We start from the raw sequence: 20,210 nt of genomic DNA on the forward strand, positions 1-20,210 counted from the left end.
CAAAGTTACAAACTATTCATCACAACTGACACTAGATGACTCTGTATAACCAGCAAGTTTCTGATAGGTAGAACTGCTCAACTTGCCGATGGTTTAAGCAAAGCCTGATTCTCATCACTCAAGGCACTGCTAATTTCAACAATCCAATATTACCATCTACAGTACTTGCAAAGATGGATCTAAATCTGATAGGTGGATAGATTTGATAAGTGAACACGGGTGAATATGAGATCGTTGGGGATTGACTTCTTCAGCTGCAATTTCATGATGTATATTGAAGGTGCAGCCAGCCTGCTGAAGTGTCTTTTACTTGTTAAATTTTTGCATATCAAAGCGTAGCAGAGAGCCATGTCTCCCCTACCCTCGCCTAGAACCAGTTTAGGAAGAAACGCGAGTCAAGGCGAAATTTATTTGAACACCTGATGAGGGGCTGGAGCTTTCCATCCTTATTGGACGACATCAGGATGCAAATAAACTGTGTGCTTTGCTCCTTAGAGTGCTTGGACTTAAAAAGTTCGTGTGAGACGTTGAAGGGTAAAGAATTTTAAGAGGAGACCCTGCTGATTTCTATTACTTCCAAACTTTTCGTAATTCTGGAAGGAGATGCCCACTTCTTGAATATTTAATATGATATTTAAATTTAAGGAATAATAAGTTATTTTTATCCCTTAAATTCAACTAATATAAAGGAGTGTTAAAACATTTTTTTTTTTTGTTTTTCAGGCCATGGTCACACTGCTAGAAAACATGGACATAATCATGAAGAAGACTCCCAAAAGTGATATCAAATCGGAAGTCCTTCCCATGCTTTACAATGCTTTTGATTCAACCACGCCACAGATACAGGTAAGATGTGTTTTTACTTCTGATTTTGCAGGTCAGTGTAGTTTCATATTCCATCTTGTCACTGAACAAAATGCCAAGATTCAAAGAGAGCTTGGCGGTATGCTCAGTTAACTAGTTCTTGAAGTGGTTTAGAAAAGACCTGAAGTACTTTCTGTTAAGAAAGAAATGAAAGACACTAAAGGAGTTTTTATGGTAAAAAGTGTTGAATGAGTTGTTTTAAGAGCGTGTGTGCACTTATTTTTACCCACAACAACATCAGGTGGATGCGATTTTTCATTTCGAGCACCACTGAACCAAACAGTAATCGAATGTTCCATCTGTAACGTATACGAGCTGCCATCTATCGGTTATGTCTAAAGCTAAATACATTTTATTTTTACTTGAAATTGGAATTAAAACAAAGCCACTGTTTTTTGTGTTGTCTGAATATTTTCCAGGATGAGTGCTTTTTAAAACTTCGGCGATGAGCGATGGTTGTTGATATATTTACATTCTGTGTTCTCCTTAAGTTTGCCAGAATTCAGTATATGAATAAGTAATAGCCTGCAATTTTTGTTCCACAGTGTGCTGCCCTTCATGCAGTTGCTCAGGTCGCTGATTTTTTAGAAGAAACTGCAGTGAGAAAAATGGTGTTGCCGAGGACCAAGCAGGTGTTCGATAATAACACTGGAATCAAGGTAAAATACAGAGTCCTGGACTCTCAATAATATCCATATTGTGTTGTTTTGTATTTCACAGTGGTAGATGAATTTATGATGTTACTGACATCCCTTTAATCTGGTCATTAACGCTTTTATATACTGCAATTAAGCGTTGACTATTAACAGATTAAAATCACGTTTACAGTAAAATCTGTATAACAAACCCCATTATATAAAGTTAAATAAAATTAAAGAGTTGTATACTGTACGCATTTGCGTTACATTTCGGGTACTTTTAATTTTTTTGTGATTTTTATGAAGCAGTTTAAATAGCTTATAATTCTTTTAACCAAAGGCATTTCCCTGAAAACAGTTGAATAGTTTATTATCCTTCGCCTCATATTACGGAATAGATCTTAAACTTCGTGTTCTTTGCAAGACCATTTTCTAGATAGGATTAATCTATCAATCCATGACTCTAAGTTCTAAATGTAAAGTAATAAATATGTACAGTCCTGAATGACCTTCATTCACCAGCGAAGTAACTCCCAATCGACTTTCACCCACTCACCCACTGTGATTTGGGATTCCCAAGGCTAAACCGGATGTATCCTTCCTTTAAACAAACTTTCCAGCAATTTCTCGATGGATTTCCGAGCACTAACACCTATTTACCCACTCACAGATACACAACGCAGTACTTTTCAGTTCAGCGAACGTCGCTGACGGCGTCATCCTCAGCTATTTTCTCCAGAAGCGCAGAAAACACCGAAGCTCCATCGACATCCGACCTGCGAGCTGCGTGTAGTATCAGAACTACCAATGACGTCCCACTGCAATCGACAGCTACCTGGTGGCCAGCATGAGAGAGAGAGAGAGAGCTAGCGAAGAACCGAACTAGCACATCTGGGAACCTCACTTTGATCACTGCCATGTAGCTAGTTACTGTGTATCTTTCTTTTTTTAATAACTTGTGTCCGTATCAGTAAGAAGGACTGCAGAAAATCAACTACGACGCGTCGCTATGTATTTCATCTACGTAATGGTTTCCAGTTTCTGTGACTGATGTGAAAAAAGACGGTCTTAATCATAAACCTTCTTTTAAGGCACAAATGCTTGTAATAGTCTCAAAATAAAAGTAATAGTGAAGCTTTAAATAAAATTAAAAGGTAGTATTCTGTATCTGTACATTTTTCACATATTGATAAATATTATCCTTTTAATAATAAAATATAATAAATTAATATTCATTAATTTATCACTTTAATACTCTAAAATATTTGAAAACGATCTTAAAGCTAATTATTAAATCAATGACTTCAGAGCACTGCATTTTGTACAGTTTATTTTCAAGAGAATCCATTTTTCCATCATCTAATATGATCTAAAAAATTCCCCAAAAAAAACAAAATATAAAATAATAAAACTTAAAGAAAATATGATTGCCGATTTGTTACATGCAGATGAACGGACGGACATGAAAAAAGGGGGCTCTTTAAGCATTTTAGAATGCGCCAAAAAAAAAAAAAAGAATGGCTTCTATTGAAGAAATTATTTTGCTCTCTTGTCTTTCTTGTACCAGGGAAACTCAAATAAATTAAAAGTAAAAGCAACTTAAATATTAAATTGCTTTTACATTTTGATTGTCTCGTATTTGTAGTTAATTACTTCTTCTTTTCATATCTACTCAAGTATAATAAGCGCCAAAGTATTCGAGTCTTCAGTAAATACTTTACATGCAATATAACTTTAAAAATATACTCAAAAGAGTTCTTTGTGTATCTGTATGTGATATTAACCGAACTCGCAAGACTTCTGGGTTAAATTCTATCTTTTGATCCTGTGATCATAAAGTCATCATGAAAGAAACACAAAAGAAGATAAATCACTAGATTGAAGATAAAATAATCTTTTGTATGCCTTGGGTCATGTCGTCACTCAGCATGCTTTGGTTGGCCCTGTTTGCAATCTCAGCGGGCAAGAGGATACCACCCCCGCGGATAAATTGTATGACAATACAACTAGAGAAAATAAGACCTGATATAGGGAAAAAGCAGACACTGAAGCCATAATTTCGAAAAGTCTTTAGATTCACAGTTGAAAATCATTGCAACGTATACTTGAGTAGATGAGTTTAATTTCCAGCTATGTTTCCATCATATCTATTCCTTATCGCACGTCTATCTGCACCATTTCCTATTATTTCTCATGCACCGTCTTCCTCCTCCTCTGTCATACCTACCACGAACCTCAGGAAGATTGCCTCATTCAGGTCCAAGCCAATGCGCTGACGTCCGTGGAAAAAATCATTGATAAGCTGGAGAAAACTGACATCCTAGATGAAGTACTTCCTATGCTAAACAAAGCGAAAGTTCAGGACCCTGCTATCCTGATGCCAGTAGTGAGTGAGTAGTTATAAATTATTCACGTTAATTATATACGTAATTTGAAGTTTCTTGTCTTTTTTTATTTTGCCTTGCGAATGATATTCAAAGTGTAATTAATATAAACTCTGATTAATTTGTTAAACTTAATTAAAATTTAATTTAATGCTAAAAAAATTAAAAATTAATATATTAAAAATTATATATTAACTTTTTAATTATAAATGATAATTAATGTGAATTTTCTTATGCTACTATAAAATGAAACTAGATTTCGTATTAAGATAATTTTTTTTCTGGTGAATTTTTAATCTCCAACCCGATAATGTATGGTCGTGTTTCTTTTCTTGATAACTTATTCCAAAAATTAAGAATTCGTGTTAAAATACAGAACATAATTAATGTAGAATAACGATAATTAGAGAAAACTTAAATAGTGTATCCAAAAATGATATCCTGTTTAGGTAGAAGTCTTCAAGAATTTTCTCTTTCAGGGATTTATAAGCACATGCTAGGAGACAAAAGATACGGATTAACTGTCAACCTTCTGGCGACCAAAGTAATGCCTACTCTCATACCAGTAGTTGTTAGCCCGGCGCTCAAGTTAGATCAGGTACACATACAAATGGCTTATAATTAAAATAAATTTATATGCTGATGTTATAAAAATGTTGTACGCGAGTAAATTTGTTGTATTCGTGCAACGTGGACCGATTTACCTCATTCTGTAAGTAGCAATGAGGAAAATTGTGTTTGTTATTTGGTGCATTGATCGATCTCTTATTGTGGATCAGTGGTGTTCACTTTAAATAAATAGTAGTATATATATATTTTTTCCGTTGGAGCATTGGAGCAGTGTTTCAATACCAAGGCAATTCGTTTGAAGTGCCTCCACAGTACGGGACCAATGCACTGTTTGCTCATTGATACATGTAGAATGACAGTACACCTCACATAAACAATAAATGTTGTATATCTGAAGATGTTATAACTGCAAATTAACTGTTATACGTTAATTATAAAAATATACAATGCGTGATTTAAATGCTGTAGAATTTGTTTTATCAGTATAAAATGAAGTTATATATTTAATAAATCCTTGCTACTTTTCTGTTGACAGTTCACTTCTCTCGTGGAGTTGCTGAGGGAGATGCTCGAACATGTAGCTAAAAGTCAAAGAAATAAGCTCAAGTTGGAGAAACTTTCAATTCCTTCCACCGACGTGTAAGTTCTTTGATCGGCTATTTCAGAAACCGGTGTGCAATCTCATTTGGGATTCTTAATTTATTTTACTCTACCATCAATTTTTAAGAATTAACCATAAATAGAGAATAATTTGCTTTATGATTAATTTGATCTATAAATATTAAGTGAATTAAAAGGTTATTTGGAGCAAGTCCAGGCCAATTATATTTCTGTATTATTTCTTGTTAAAAGTCATTTTCTTATTAGATGCTACTAATTGAGAAATTTAGTTTCTTTCCCAGTTAATATCACAAAATCCTACATGATACGTTATTGTTTAAAATTAAAAGAGACACTACGTGTTATCCGTTATAACGTACAGTATGTACAATCGTCCATTAAAAGAATAGTTACAGTATAACCTGTATTTATTCAACTAAAATTTTTATTAACAGCTGCATACCGCAGTGCTTCGTAGCTTTGCAGTGAGGTATCCTTTACAGGGGTGCATTAAAATCACAATATCTGTTGAGTAACCTTTACATTTCTTACTTCTTATCTCTAATTTCTTTAAAAACAGTAATATACTATATATATAAGTTCACAAATTATATAAAACTTACTAATTAAATCTATTAAGTTTTTTGGAAACCCTGCAGCCCTATTATAAAAACCACTGAGCTGGAACAAACCCTCGGTATGTGTATGATAAATATCACCTTAAAATACTGTATGCATTTACATTTTTCATCATTCGTCTTGCAATTTGAATGAAGTTTATGTTTTTGCTTCTTACTTAATTAATAATGTTTTTATATAATCCCTGTTAATTTTTGACTGAAAATAGCAAATACTGTGTGTGAAATTATTGAAAGAACTGATGACTGTATTAGAGTATTTAACTTATCTGTCTCTCTCTAGCTAGATGAATTAATAATTAGAAATCTGTGTAACTAGAATGAGAATGCTAAAGGAAACCAGTTGACCATTCTATTAATGTGATTGCTTTCTTTTTTTTAGATTGCCAGTCCAGCTTCAGTACTCTATGGAACAAACAACAGGATACCCTCATCGGCCTCCAATGTTACGATTAGAGTCCAGGCGGACGTCTATCAGCATGGATGATGTCGTTAGGAGAACAAACTCAGGTAAGATAAAGTATCTCTTTCATGTAAACGTAACTCTTGTTTTTGGCAGCGTTATAAGAAAATTATACCTTTTAAAACAACGTTCAGCTATCCATCGTGCACCATAAATTCTATCGATTCACGTAATGGACATGGAAGGCAATTTTGTTCATATAGATAGTTGCGTTCTCCTTCCCGGGGATGCAATTTTGTAATTCTTACTGCCATTTTTAATTTCAGGCGAACTAAAATTCCGAGATTTGGTAAATTGATCGGTGTGGCAAATAAAACAAAATCATATGATTAATTTTCAGTAATATTGTGTATAGAGACACACTTTTAGTCCAGATTATATTTTTATATAAAAGCATAATACCTACATGAAAAGGTCTATTTGCGTTTAATGATGAAGAATAGCGCTGATTGTACATATAATTGATCACTTATGAACACTTTTAAGTGAGAAATATAAATGTTACAGCTGTGACAAATAATAATTAAATATTCGGCAAGGGTTACTTTTTAATACTATGATAAACTTTCCGCGCCTTCGATATGATAGGTCGATATCTTCACAATCTCACCGTGTGATATTTGTCTCTCGTTTGCTGATAATGGGTGACAATGTTTACCAATCAAACGTTTCGTGAAAACCTTCCAACGTTAGGTAACCTAAGGTTGGAATATTTAGCCCATTTAAGCAATTTAAAGAACTATTCAATATCATTATATTTCCTAAATATTTAATTGAAGTCTTTAACTGATTCCCAATTTTAGGTAACCTAACCTTATTTAATAAGATTAGATTATCTAAAATATGATAATCAGATGTTTTTAAGCAAACAGTTAGGAAACCTAATGCATTGCATGCACATCCCTGTAATGTGAAGTGAATATGATATGGAAGTTTGGACCTATTAAATACCTTAACCTTATTAATTAGGTTAAGGTTAGGCTACCCAAAATAGGATAATTAGTAGTCAGTTCTTAATTAAGTATTTAAGAAATAATATTATAACGTAAGGTTAAGTAACCTAAAACTGGTTTTTAAGAAAATAAATTCGGGGTTTATCAGATACAGTTTGATTTGTAGCTGCTGATTAATAACAGTAAGCTTGATCGGTAACAGTTTTGGCCATTATCGAAGTAGAAACCATGAGATAAGTCATCGTGCAGTGAAACTATCAAGACGTCGACCTGTCATATGAAAGTTACACGTATGAGAAAGTTTTCCATAGATTTAAAAGAAAGTCATTTATTAACCCTTCCAAATATGCTACCAAATGAAAGTAGAGGAGGATGAAAAGCCATTATCTAATTGAAGCTGATGAAGCAACATACAATAATGGAGCAGGTTCAAAAATAAATATTTGGTGATGTATGGAAGCTTAACAAAGATTGCAGTAAAAAATAAGTAACAAGAAATAAAAAAGTAACTGCAATGTTCAGAGATGTTTACATTTAACAATATTTTCAAGCTTTCAGATCAGAATGCAGTATCTCGTGATAATAAGAATAACTTTAAGCAATATTCTAAATATGTTGTAAATCAATGATGGATTTCAGTCGAAGATTAGACAATTATGTTTGATAAAACATGAGAATAAAGGAAACTAAAATAAATGGATTAATAGAAGAGATAGGCGGTCTCCTTTTATGGACTTAACCACAATCTCCCAATGAAATGTAATTGTGATGAATTCATCTTAACACATAATCTTTCCAGCAATAAACTTTTGAAGATTTCCAGTAGTATGTTTCTTAATCGGATTATCTTGCCAGGCAAATGATCTTTTTGTAGTTTTATTGATACGAAAGAAAATTAATTCCATAATAAATCTCATCGATTATGTTATTGATCATTCAGAACAAACAGCCAAATAAAGATGAAATTGTTCTGTTGCGTCTCGGTTAATTGCACTGCAAAAACAACACAATCGAATGTCAGCATGAATGTGACTTGTTGACATTGCTCACTTTGACTTTAATTGTATTTATAAATTTTTCAAAGTAGCAATTAACTAATATAAAGAAGATCGTCCATCCAGAGAGTGTATTGAACAATTCGGGTTAATTACAAAGGCATCATTGGACTTCAGAGAGAGATACATTTGAATTGGAGAAGTTCCAACGTATCGCCAAGACATAAAGGCGGTTCTAAGAGTGAAGTTGGTAACTACAGACCAGTTATTCTGATTTCAGTTGTAAGGAAAATCTTAGAGGCAATGATCAATAGTGTAATACAGGGACATTTAGATAGAAATAGCATTCTGAAAGACACATGATATGGCTTTTTGAGGAAAAATCATGTTTTAACTAACTTAGTAAGCTATTTTGACTCAGGTACTCATGAGGTGGATGTAGGGAACAATTTCGGTGCAGTTTATTTGGATTTTAGCAAAGAATTTGATTCAGTCCCTCCTCAGGAGAGGTTACTGTATAAGTTGAAACAGTTGGAATTACTGGAAAGATTGCAAGATATATTGCAGGGTAGAAGGCAGGGGGTTGTGATTAATGAATATTGTTCAAATTGCTGCAATGTCGGAAGTGGGTTCCCCCAAGCATCGGTTCTTGGACCACTCTGATTTTCATAAACAACAACGAAAAAGGGATAATGGGCGTGATGTAAAGATTGGGAGAATCAATAACGATCGTTACCGAGCAGCTCCTTTAGGATGATTTAATGTATCAAAACGCAAGGTCACTTGGGAAGAGCAACCATAAAAGAACGTATATACCACTTGGTGGAGTTTAATTAAAAACAATAAAGAAAGAAAGGGATCTGGGAGTTATGATACAGTCAAAAATTAAGTTTTCTAATCAGTATAAACAGGCAGCTAGGAATGCCCAGAAACCCCATGGTGTGGTATCGACGATTTATACAGTGGGAACAATAACCTCTAGAGTTATTGTTCTCACTGTATAAGTCAATTGTAAGACCGCATTTGGAATACTGTGTCCAAGTATGGAGACCTCATCCGAAAAAAAAAAAAAAACACTGAGATTCTTGAAAGGGTCCAAAGGCGGACAACTTGCATGATGAGATTGGATTGGTAAAAAGGCGATCGTGTGAGGAAAGACGTTGATTATGTGAGCTGCAGAACTTGGCAACTAGGCATCTTAGAGGGGGGGCTGATAATTTGAAGAAATCCAAAGGTCAATTAGATCCTTGAATTTTTTTAAACCATCAGCCGCAACTACCTGCTTCCCTTTGTCTTACAAATCAATATATCATAGCTTAGAAATCTGATAAAGGAACATGCAGCCTTTATTAAATAAAATTCCTTCTACTGTTCAAATACTACTAAAACTCACTTGGATTTTAATGAAATTTAATCCGTTTAATGAAGGCATGAAACAATTTCACAAGATTTTCATCTATTCAATTTATTCATTACTTCGTTTCGAATTTTAAAAGTTATTTATTTAAGTTGTAAAAAATAGTTGTTTTTTAAATCTTTACTGATCATAAGTTTTATGAGCTTCTCGCATTTCGGTATCCATCTTTGGACTATTCACCTTAGCTTCACATCGATTCTGATTTCGCAATAAACTGTAACCTCTCGTGCTCCATTAAAAGAGATGTGAACGTTATTTAAAATTAAGGGGGAAATGATTTTTGGCTCACATGAGCATTTCCTTGCTCAGGGATAAATGGGATGCATGGGGTCAAACTGTCTTGGTGTAACTCCCCTTCTTTAACTCCCCAAGGTAAAAGTAGATCTTGAAATATGCTTCCAAAGAAAAACGTGAACTACAATTTTTATCTCTTCTTACTGCAGGTGAATCCAGGAGAGGTTTAGACATGTCTTTGTGACATATTTCCATTCTTTAGTTCATTATGCTCAGTTCGTTATGCTCAGCATATTTTTAAATGTATCACGAATGAAAGAAGAAGAATCGCAATGAAAATTACACCCATCCTTCAAGCTTTCTTCTCGTGTCATTTTTAGTATTAGCTGCGTAATCCAGCCTTTTAAATCCACTATGGATATCTAAATGTTATCTTTAGTTGTTTGATTTAATATTTATTATCCAAACAAACAAATTTATCAGAGTTATTAAAAGGTTAAGTACATACCGTGAGCTAAAACTGTTCGTTAATATTTCATACACAAAATCCGCAGTTTTATAATAAAAATAACAGAACATTTTGACACAAAAATTAATATTCATATTGCTTGTCGACTGAGCTGAATATGATCCTTATCCGCAGAAAGATTGTTGTATTGCGCTTATATAGATGAGAATCGCCTCTTTGTCCCTACTGGAAAAATTCCTGCATATCATCGAATATGCTGTCCGAGTAGCTCGAACTGATTGATGATTTAGTTGGAGAAGAAAAATGATTTAAGTCCAAGGAAAAGTTGTTACCAATTATACCTGAACAAAGTGGGTGTCATGCGATTAGCATTAGTTCAAAAGTACGTTATAAATTACACGAGGAGAACCAATCAAAATATTACCATCATCATCAAGTAGAACAAATTAATGAGATATTTATTGTGATTCGCGCAATTTCTATTTGTGTCAGTGCTGAACGTGAAAACCCGAAATCGGCGAAGCCCGCTAATTCCTTTTTAAACTAAATATAAGACTACAGTTAGTGTCAAATGAAATGAGTTGAACTGGAATAGATATGCGATTAACTCGGTCTGCTGTGTACCTTATTTTCCATTTCCGCTGAGATTTTCGTTCAGAGCATCGAGCAGTAAAAAGAAATGAAACTACCACTCACGGAAGCAATTTAAACCAATGAAAAAGAACTTAATCGTGCACATATTCTGCTGTCACACTTTTACATTAGCGAATACTGTCTCCACTTATAAAGCAATTTCCAGCGATGATGAGATTTCGTTTTTTTTCTTTGGTTGTTTACGGACGACAAATGCTGATGATGGAACGATTATCCACACTTTATTGTGTTGTCTCTCACTGAAGCTGAGAAGTGAGCGCCATCTGATGGAGCAGTAAGCATATAAAGTTGTAGTCCTTATTCTTTCCCTTCTTCTTTAACTGTTTCCACGGAAATGAAGCGCTTATAATTCCATTTCCTAATGGAAATGAACCGTTACAAATTAATATTTATTAAATACTGAATAGCATTGAATTATGGTGGTATGCTGCTATTGCGAACCATTAAAAATTCTTCCATTCTTTTCTAGATTGTTTGTGTATCCATCAGTAATAAAAACCAATGAAAAATGCTAATCTTTACAGCTTCCTCATCACCGGACTCCAATCTTCTAAGGGTACAGGCCAACCTTCCAGGGAGGCGTCATTCGGACAATACCATTCAGCCTCCCAGGATTCTAATAGCTCCAGCTAGTCCAGAAGGAACTTTGAAGAGAGGACCAAGCGCAGGGGCATTGCCAGTGAGAAGACATTCTACAGTAGGACCTCTGGGACCACTGGGACCACACGACAACAGGCTCAACTTTAATACCCCGAAGGTGAGGAATGGTTTTTTTTTCATGAAACTAAAATTCAATAAGTTCATTCAGATCCCGTATTATAAGGATTTTCTAATAAAACAGAAAAATGACATTTTACTTGAATTTCAAAACATTATTCAAACTCAGACCGTTACCTCCGTTAAATCCATTACCCCCTGCTCATTATTTAGCATTTATCTTCACATCATCTCACTTCCAAGAAACCAAGGATACAGCAATCATACTGAGAAAGATCCAAAGTGTAGGAAAGATGCTTTGGAATCTTCCGATGAAATTCTGGCATATCCTTCATAAAATTAAGTATTGTGAACACATTTTCCTGCTTAGCAAAAGACTGGATGCTTGATTTTTAGTATAACAAGATGAAAATGTTATAATGTGATTAATAATTGGTTCACCTCATGCTTGAACCTTTTTGTAAATATATCTTAAAAGGAACTACTCAAGTGGAATAGCAAAACCTTGCCTGAAATTTTCCCCATTCGTACAACAGATTAAGTAATGATATTGTGCAATATTTCAACTGGCGACATAAACTTTAAGTGGCTGAAAAAATGTAAGATATATACTGTAAGTGGAGGAAAAACCACAAGGTGTGTAATTTCAATTCTACAAACAAAGTGGTAGTAAATAACTGCAATTAATCGTTTACAGTCGACGCTATGTTTTTAGTTTCTTGCTAATTTCATCATCATCATCGGCCATTTTCAGTCCACTGCAGGATGAAGTCCTCTCCAGCAACTTTCCAGTTCCTTCTGTTTTGTGCAATGGCCATCCATTTACTACACACAAACTCATGAATTTCACCTATCCATCTCCGTCGTTGTCTTCCAGGTTTTCTTCTAGCTCATCTTGGGTACCATTCTGTTATTTTCTTAGTCCATCTGTCATCATGTCTTCGAGCTATATGTCCTGCCCAAGACCATTTTAGTTCTTTACTTTTGTTAAGAATGTCCTTTACTTGAGTTTGCTGCCTAATCCATGTGTTTCTTTTCTTATCTAACAGTCTGATTCCCAATATAATTCGTTCCATTCATCCCTGTGTCGTTCTCAGCTTCTTTTCCATTCTTTTGGTGAGTGCCCAAGTTTGGCTTCCATAAGTCATGGTGGGGAGTATACATTGGTTCGTTATTTTAAGTTTCAGACAAATTGGGATATTGCTCCCAATGCGGACGCTAGATATCAGAAAATTTGTATAATCCCTCGCAAGGATATAAGATATCAAAATATAAAATACGTCTGATATAAAAACGTGATTTGCTATATTAAAGATTTCCTTAAACAGAAGAAGGCCGGTAAGGAATTTTAAATGCAGAAAATTAGTACAATGTATCCATCAGGTTGAGAAATTCGGCTTTCCAGTAAAGTTAGTAAATAAGAAACTCCCTCGAGTGTTGCAGTTTTCTGTTGGGTTATTGAGTTATATCTATTGAGTTATTTATCAAATATGATACTAAAAGAAACGAACGATTTTGAATATTTTGTGCTAAAATCTTATTCCGAAAACTCCCATATAATTTTATGTTGCATGTACGGTTTATCACGCAAGGTCTTAACTGGAAGTTTGAAATTTTTGCAATGCTATTAATGCATAAAGATTAAACTTGAAATTTTATTTGGAATTCTTTTAAAAACCAAAGTACAAATATGGATTTATTTTGTTCTCTTAGAAAAGGAAAATATAAACATTAAAATAAGTTCTTTCCTTTATTCGATGCAGATGCCTCCTCCAAATTTCAATATGGATTTCTTAGCCACTACGAGAGCAGGCATGAGAAGATACTCAGCAGCTGCTATCTGTGGTGCTGGACTCGGTCCAGGAGGAAACCAGGGGGCTAGTTTGCTGCAACAGCTTGGTTCCGGAGTGGTAATTAAAATGAATTCTCTGGAGTTACTTTAACCATTTTAAAGAAATTGGTTAAGCAATTATTTTATTTAAAAATTAAAGCAAATCTGATATTTTATTGCATGTAATGCGCAGAACCTTCAAAAGTAATGTCAAGAAAAGAAAACATAATGCTTATTATTTATTCAAGTTGTTGCCTTTTACATTATATTAAATTTGGTTTTGATTTACTGCGAGTAAAGAACAATTTCAGATAACTATTTCAGATAATTATTTGCAAACAGCAACATCTGTTCTATCTCATCGTTTAGCAAAAATACAATTCCACAATTAAACAACTGGTCTTAGCCCAAAATTAAAACTTGACAGATATTTCATCTGATTTCAGATTTCGAACTTCTTTTAAGGCTGTCTCCAGTGAGCTTTCATTGAGTATGAAGAATAATTGTCTTTCTTTGTGGAAAAGCTGTGAAATTTCTTATCCACTTTTCGATAACACATGCGCAAGAAGGTGTCAAAATACCTCAACAAGCTTGATATAGAGCGAGAACAGTTTTTTTATTGAAGCGCACGGACTCTTCATTACCCCACTGTGTCAATTACGATGTGCGCCTGTTTGTAAATATAACTTCTTTTTATTGAGAGCTCTTTATACTCATCAATGTGCTATCTGAGAAACCTGTTTCATGTGCTGTATGTCAAGAAATATGATTGAAGTCTTTGTAATGGAATATATAATAAGGTTTTTGTTTTGTGATAGATGCTCTCTATTAAAAAGATTTCTGAATCATCTAGTATGTGTAAAAATATATGGAGATATCCATCACGCGAAAGAACTAAACATGGGCAATTCGTATTTATGGTACCTGCTAATCAAGGGTGTATATAATATATGTATTATGTACACCCCTGGCATATCCGACGTGATGGGTTATTGTAATGGCGCCCTCCAGTACCTGAATTTTCTCGTGTACATCAAGCTCCTGCAGTTCCATCCTTCAGTCCAGATTCTAAATAATTCTTTCCAGAAAAAAAAATGGAAAAACGCCTGCAGTATCTCTCTCTCTCTCTCTCTCTCTCTCTCTCTCTCTCTCTCTCTCTCTCTCTCTCTCTCTCTCTCTCTCTCTCTCTATTTTATCAGTAGAGTGGTGACATCCTGTATATACAGGATGTCACCACTCTACTGATAAAATAGCTGCCTCAACTGAAAACAGATTCGGCATCCAAACTTGTAAGATCTCATTCTAAGATTTGATCTCTCGTGGGTAGAACAGTTGGTATAACCACCGTTCTCCCCTCACCGGCTAAAAAAGACCTGACTTCGAATTCCTTTAGTGACGTGAGGAATTTTATAGTCTTTTTCACAATGTGCTGAGTTAGTAAGTCTCAAGCGAGGGTAGCTCTGGTTTTTTGTCCAACAAACAGCAGATCGACCATAGAACTTACATAGAATTTAAAGACATATTTTATACGACCCAATATGGCATAAGTTTCTGATGTGCCTAAAACCCTACAACAACAACAACAACCATGAGTTCTAAAGAAGTTGGGTAGATATGTAGGAATGATGTGTCAGTCAATGCAGTGCGAGAATAAGAAAAGCAAAAGATCTAAATGATTTACCTATTTATCCATCTGACAATGGGTTCTTCATTGGGATAATGCCCATGTCACAGGCCAGAATTGCAAAGAACTGGTTCCAGGAATGTAAGAATGTTCAGCCTTGCAGCCAAATCTAAATCCAACCGAGCACCGGTGGGATCAGATGGAATGAGCTTTTCTGAATCGAAATGGAAACCATCGATACCTTGTTGAGTCAATGCCACGATGAATCCAAGTTGGAGGCTAAGGGAGGGAGAACCTATTGGCTATTATATAGTTATGCATGAATAAGAAAGTGGCCGCTCAGTGTACAGTATACCACAGTGTTATCTCGTGTCGTGCTTTTAATCGGTTCCTGAGGACAAAAGGTTATTAAAAAAAGCTCTAGGCAAAAAAGTGTCATGTGAAATTAAGATCTCACTTCGTAACGCTAATGTTTCCATTGGTCCATTTTCCGATATATTTATTATCTAAATGCTTACCAACCCTCTGATATATAAAATTTCACAGGTATTCTTTTATTAAGTTTATTCCCCTTATAGTTTGCTATATCTCCCAAACGAAGGTGAAAGTTATCTCCAGACTCTTTGTGCTGTGTTCGTGGATACATAGAGGTCCAAATCAAGTGATGCGTAACATCATTAGGGGCGCAGGATATATGAAGATTATTTGGAGTGTCGATTTGCGATTAAGATTTGTTGGAATCTCATTTCTGATGTAGTGGTAGTTATAGTTTTATAGTAGTCGTAAGGTTATGTCTCTTGTTATACTTTGAATATGGAGAGATCCCACAAACCATCATGACAACTTCTACTTTATGGTGGATACATAAAAGGAGATGTCTGCGGATCAAAAAAACTGTTCTTATTCAAAATAGCATCTGTTTCTCCTGTACCACGCAATAGAGACTTACCAATTCACGTTCAGAGGAAATTCTACCGAACTGGATGATGAACCTAATGAATGGGATTGCCTAGCAAGAATTGGATGTCTTAGGTTGGATGACAGGAACCTGGGTCAAACAAAGTCCACTCTTGACATCGCGTTTAAAAGAATTAAATATATTGTATCTCAGCTATAAGTCTTCTACGTACAGAAAAAGGCATCTCACTTATGTTAGTTTTTTCCATGTGTTGCACAATTCCTGTGTTATTTTTTTTTTTTTTTCATCTGATTGAACTTTATGAAATTTAATGAAGTTTCTCTAAGTTCCGTTGCTTTTTCTGCCTCTTGGGTAGCAGATCAGCGCCAAAGGAGAAGAGAACGCTTTTTTGGGATTGAGTTTCAGCCTGGAGCACAAAATTGTAGCGAACAATCTCTTGGTTCCAGGAAACAAACTCTTGCTTCCACCATTTTGTATGAAGCTGGGAATGATCAGACAATTTGTTAAAGCACTGAATCCTCATGCTGAATCTATCTTCAAGCTTATGTAATATGTGTTTCTAAAATTGTTTGATGAAAAAGTGAAAGTGGCGTATTTATTAGTCCATAGTGAAGCAGATGTTAACTTTGCGAGACGAACTGTCTATCAGTAGTTTCGCTCTGTAGCGAATGGATTTTCTTGGTAACTAAGAGTGAAAATTACAAACTAACCGAAACGTTGGTTGAAAATTAAAAACCGGTATGCAAAATATCTATCTTATTTCATTACTTTCATTCTCTCCTGGATTTTTTTCAGAAAAAAAATTGGGCATTTTTAATGAACAGCATGGGAAGAGATTCTACCATGACATGAAGTCAGTGGAGAAGAGGTACCAAGGAAGGTTGGATGAAGCTACGAGGGGCGACTATATCTGGTTCGAAGGCTTCGAAAGACAGACGTTCAAATTTTAAGAAGGATTTTTATTTAACCTGAGGAGACCTCGCTGGCAACCTATTGGCACGATACATCGTTGTCGGCCCCTTATTTGGAGGGTTTGGTTCACTTCGCGTCGACGACTGGAGGAACTTCTAATGTCCTCTTCATTAGGAACTGTAGTTATATTCGGAATGAACATACCATAATTCTTGAGGAGAGACTCTGTGAAAATGCAGATAAACAGGACCTTTTTGAAAATCTGTTGTATAGTGTTAGCCGAACTATATATTTTTAGAGCAGTATATACATCAGTGCAGTACAAGATAACCTAATATGAGATGCTGCTCCATTATCTAAATATATCCTTGTTTTTATTTATCGTCTATATATAAGTAAAATAGTAAAAAAACATAATAATACTCAGATTGGTTTTTCTCTTTGTATATTTTTCTAGCAACAACTGTTTTCCGGGAAGTAATCTTAAATGTCATTGGCCATGACTTGTGCCGTTGACTCGTGTCACAGAGAAGTCGCGAAGAAAAGAGGCTCTGGAGCTGTCCTCAGCAAGAGAACCAGATGACAGCAACAAAAAATAGTCCCAAGACTTGCTGAGAGAATGATTACTGCTCATCGGTAACGCACTGCGCCGTTATGTATGTGTTACTTTCGACAATCCCACTGAATTTTGTGCTAGCCTCCGCAGGGGGTGCTATGGCTGCTACTGTAATTACAAATGTTCTTTTTCTCCGTCTCTTAAAGTTTTTGTGAGTGTGATTGGAACAGCTCGTTCATCTGAATGTACTGTTGTGAAGTCGTGCCATCCCCCTGTATTTACCCCACTTCTGGTTGCACTATGTGTAACCCCCTTCATGGTGGAATTGATTTTCTGGCGGTATTTGATGTGCTTTATGGGAGTTCGAATGAAAATATCCACTTTCCTTTTCATCACTCTGAGTTTGGGGGTCACAGATTTCTATACTTTTCGGTGGGCTGTTACAGTTTACAGATGCACTGTCTCTCGTAAAGCCAGTTACAGTTATTTTAGAAAGCACTGTAGCAACGTTACTTCAAATGCCCTGTGCTGTCGTTCTTCAAAATGATAGTTGGCGATATAAATAACACGAGTAAATAAAGAGTAATAGAATGGGAGGTGCAATTCTAGTTCGAGGAGGGAAATATTAGTAACTAGAATTTGTTTAAATTTTCTAAACTTATTGCTCTATTAACTAGCGTAGCACATAATGGCATTATTTTACTTTACAACGCACTTAGCAAGATTATTCAAGCATTTTGTTTTCTCTGCTCAATAATGGACTGATTTTCTTCGAAGTAAATCAGGTTGAGACTGCGTGCTGGGTGATGCAGAATATCCTACTTTAAATTGCACATATTCATTGTAAGTTCACCAACGTTGAAGTACGGTTACCATGCAGAATAAAAAAGTATTAGATATCAACCAAATTGGATACTATAGCTTTTAACGTTTACTACAATTTGCAGAATGGAAAGGAGTTCAGCGAGTTCGTTAGCAGTGTCCACATAAGCTTCTATCAACTGATGATGAAGATCATCATGTTTGACATTATTTCTACAAATATTGGACAACGTACACACTGTCAGCAACGTCATTTCGAAACATCTGACCAACCAGCTGACCAGAACATCATCATTGTATTGACATAATAATTCTTACACGAACATAACCAATCCTTTTCACAAATATTCAATCGCATTTAATATTTCAGTGAAGAAAATGACTCTCTAATGGCAGTACTGGATTATTATTTGGCTATTTCCTGTTAATTCTATTTTCACAATTATTTTGGCCTATTCTGTTATCAAAGACATTGCAGATGGTGGCAAAATGCACACAGATTTCCTAATTCAAAAAGACTAGTGGCACTATGAATGTCAACAGCATCATATTTTGATAGCGCTTTTGGGTTTCTTCACTCATTGCCTCTTAAGAATATTTCCAAACTAGCCTTTGAGCTAATTTTCCAATTGTGTTCGCATTAAAAAGAAACGAGATATATATAGGTATTATACAAGTCATTTTGACGAAAATATAAAGTAATTGCATACTAAAAATTTGCGTTTTCATATTGTTTTAATTGCATATTAAATTATGCGTGGATTTAATTCTTAATGCGATGCTTTTCTCAGACAATATAAATTGTTTACAGAGCGAACTAAGCTTGAAGAAACAAGAACTGGTTATCGCAAAGAAGAACCAGTACAAAAATATGCAAATATATGCAAAATATGATATAATACCTAATTTATTACATTTCATATTTTATGATACGAAGATAGATTAATAGAGAGCTATTTTAATATTAAATATAGCGTAATGAATAGTTTTAATATTAAAGCGAATATTTTTGTATTAAATTAATGTGATGGAACTGAACGATATATTTTATATATAATATTAAATTTATTAAAATGCGTGATTAAATAAAAATATAAATACCAAATACATCGATAAAATTATAACGTAAAAATAAAGTAATTATTTCATTAGAAAAAATTAAAAGTTTCGTGCACGTTTTTATTTTAACGATGAGTTAATATTTTTAAAAGAATATTGAAATAAATATCTATATATAAATGTAAATATTTATGTAAAATATACAGGTCAGTCAAGGATTTTTGAAATAGAAACCTGTACGAGGATGGTTGTTTAACATAGAAGAGTTAATCATCCTGTTGTTCCTAACATAGAAATATAGAAATCTGTGATCCCTGTTGTTTAAATGTTATTTATGTATATATATGCATAAATATGTATGCGTATTATTATATGTATATATCTATGTGTTTGTATTATATGTGTGTATGTATACATACATACATACTCAAATCTTGTATATTTTGAACTATGTTGCTTGTGCTATAAATGTCTTCTTTTTGCATGTCACTACACGTGAGCTCGTCTAGAGCTAAAGAAAAATAAAGAAAATATTGTGAAAATTCTTCAACTTGTTTACTAATATTGCATTCATCACCTCAGAAAAATAAACATCTTTCGGTCGAATTACAGCCAGTTTTATCTTATGTTTTTGGTAAGTCCAAACACAAAAGTTTGTTGAAACCCTGTAATAGATTTAACAGACTGAGAGGCACAACATGGCCCTCGTATTAAAAACCCTTAATTATAGAAATTCCCAACTCCCAGTTGCCAAATATAGCGAGTGTAAATTTTTTTGCTTTCGTATTTAGGAAAAGTTTGATATTAATTCTCGCTTCCTTGACCTCATGGTTGGTACGATCGCTATCCTCCCCATCCCGGGTGAAAGAGACCTGAGTTCGAGACCCGTCG

The 20,210-nt window shown here is 34.5% G+C and overlaps 1 protein-coding gene across 1 annotated transcript in view; it reads left to right on the forward strand.

Annotated features, from left to right (window-relative positions):
- LOC150081084 (SCY1-like protein 2) overlaps nt 1-18,909 on the forward strand; it is a 258,800-nt gene extending 239,891 nt beyond the window's left edge. Inside the window, exons 10-18 of the mRNA XM_090381945.1 lie at nt 724-846; nt 1,410-1,523; nt 3,760-3,892; nt 4,366-4,484; nt 4,992-5,095; nt 6,077-6,204; nt 11,404-11,636; nt 13,360-13,506; nt 17,340-18,909. Coding sequence (XP_090238071.1) covers nt 724-846; nt 1,410-1,523; nt 3,760-3,892; nt 4,366-4,484; nt 4,992-5,095; nt 6,077-6,204; nt 11,404-11,636; nt 13,360-13,506; nt 17,340-17,363 — 1,125 coding nt within the window. The 3' untranslated portion in view covers nt 17,364-18,909. The remainder of the gene's footprint in view (nt 1-723; nt 847-1,409; nt 1,524-3,759; nt 3,893-4,365; nt 4,485-4,991; nt 5,096-6,076; nt 6,205-11,403; nt 11,637-13,359; nt 13,507-17,339) is intronic.
- Nucleotides 18,910-20,210: the final 1,301 nt, after the last annotated feature.

Source organism: Mastigoproctus giganteus, chromosome 9 (genome assembly GCF_048544385.1).
Source record: "Mastigoproctus giganteus isolate SK-2022 chromosome 9, ASM4854438v1, whole genome shotgun sequence".
Classification (NCBI taxonomy): Eukaryota; Metazoa; Arthropoda; class Arachnida; order Uropygi; family Thelyphonidae; genus Mastigoproctus; species Mastigoproctus giganteus.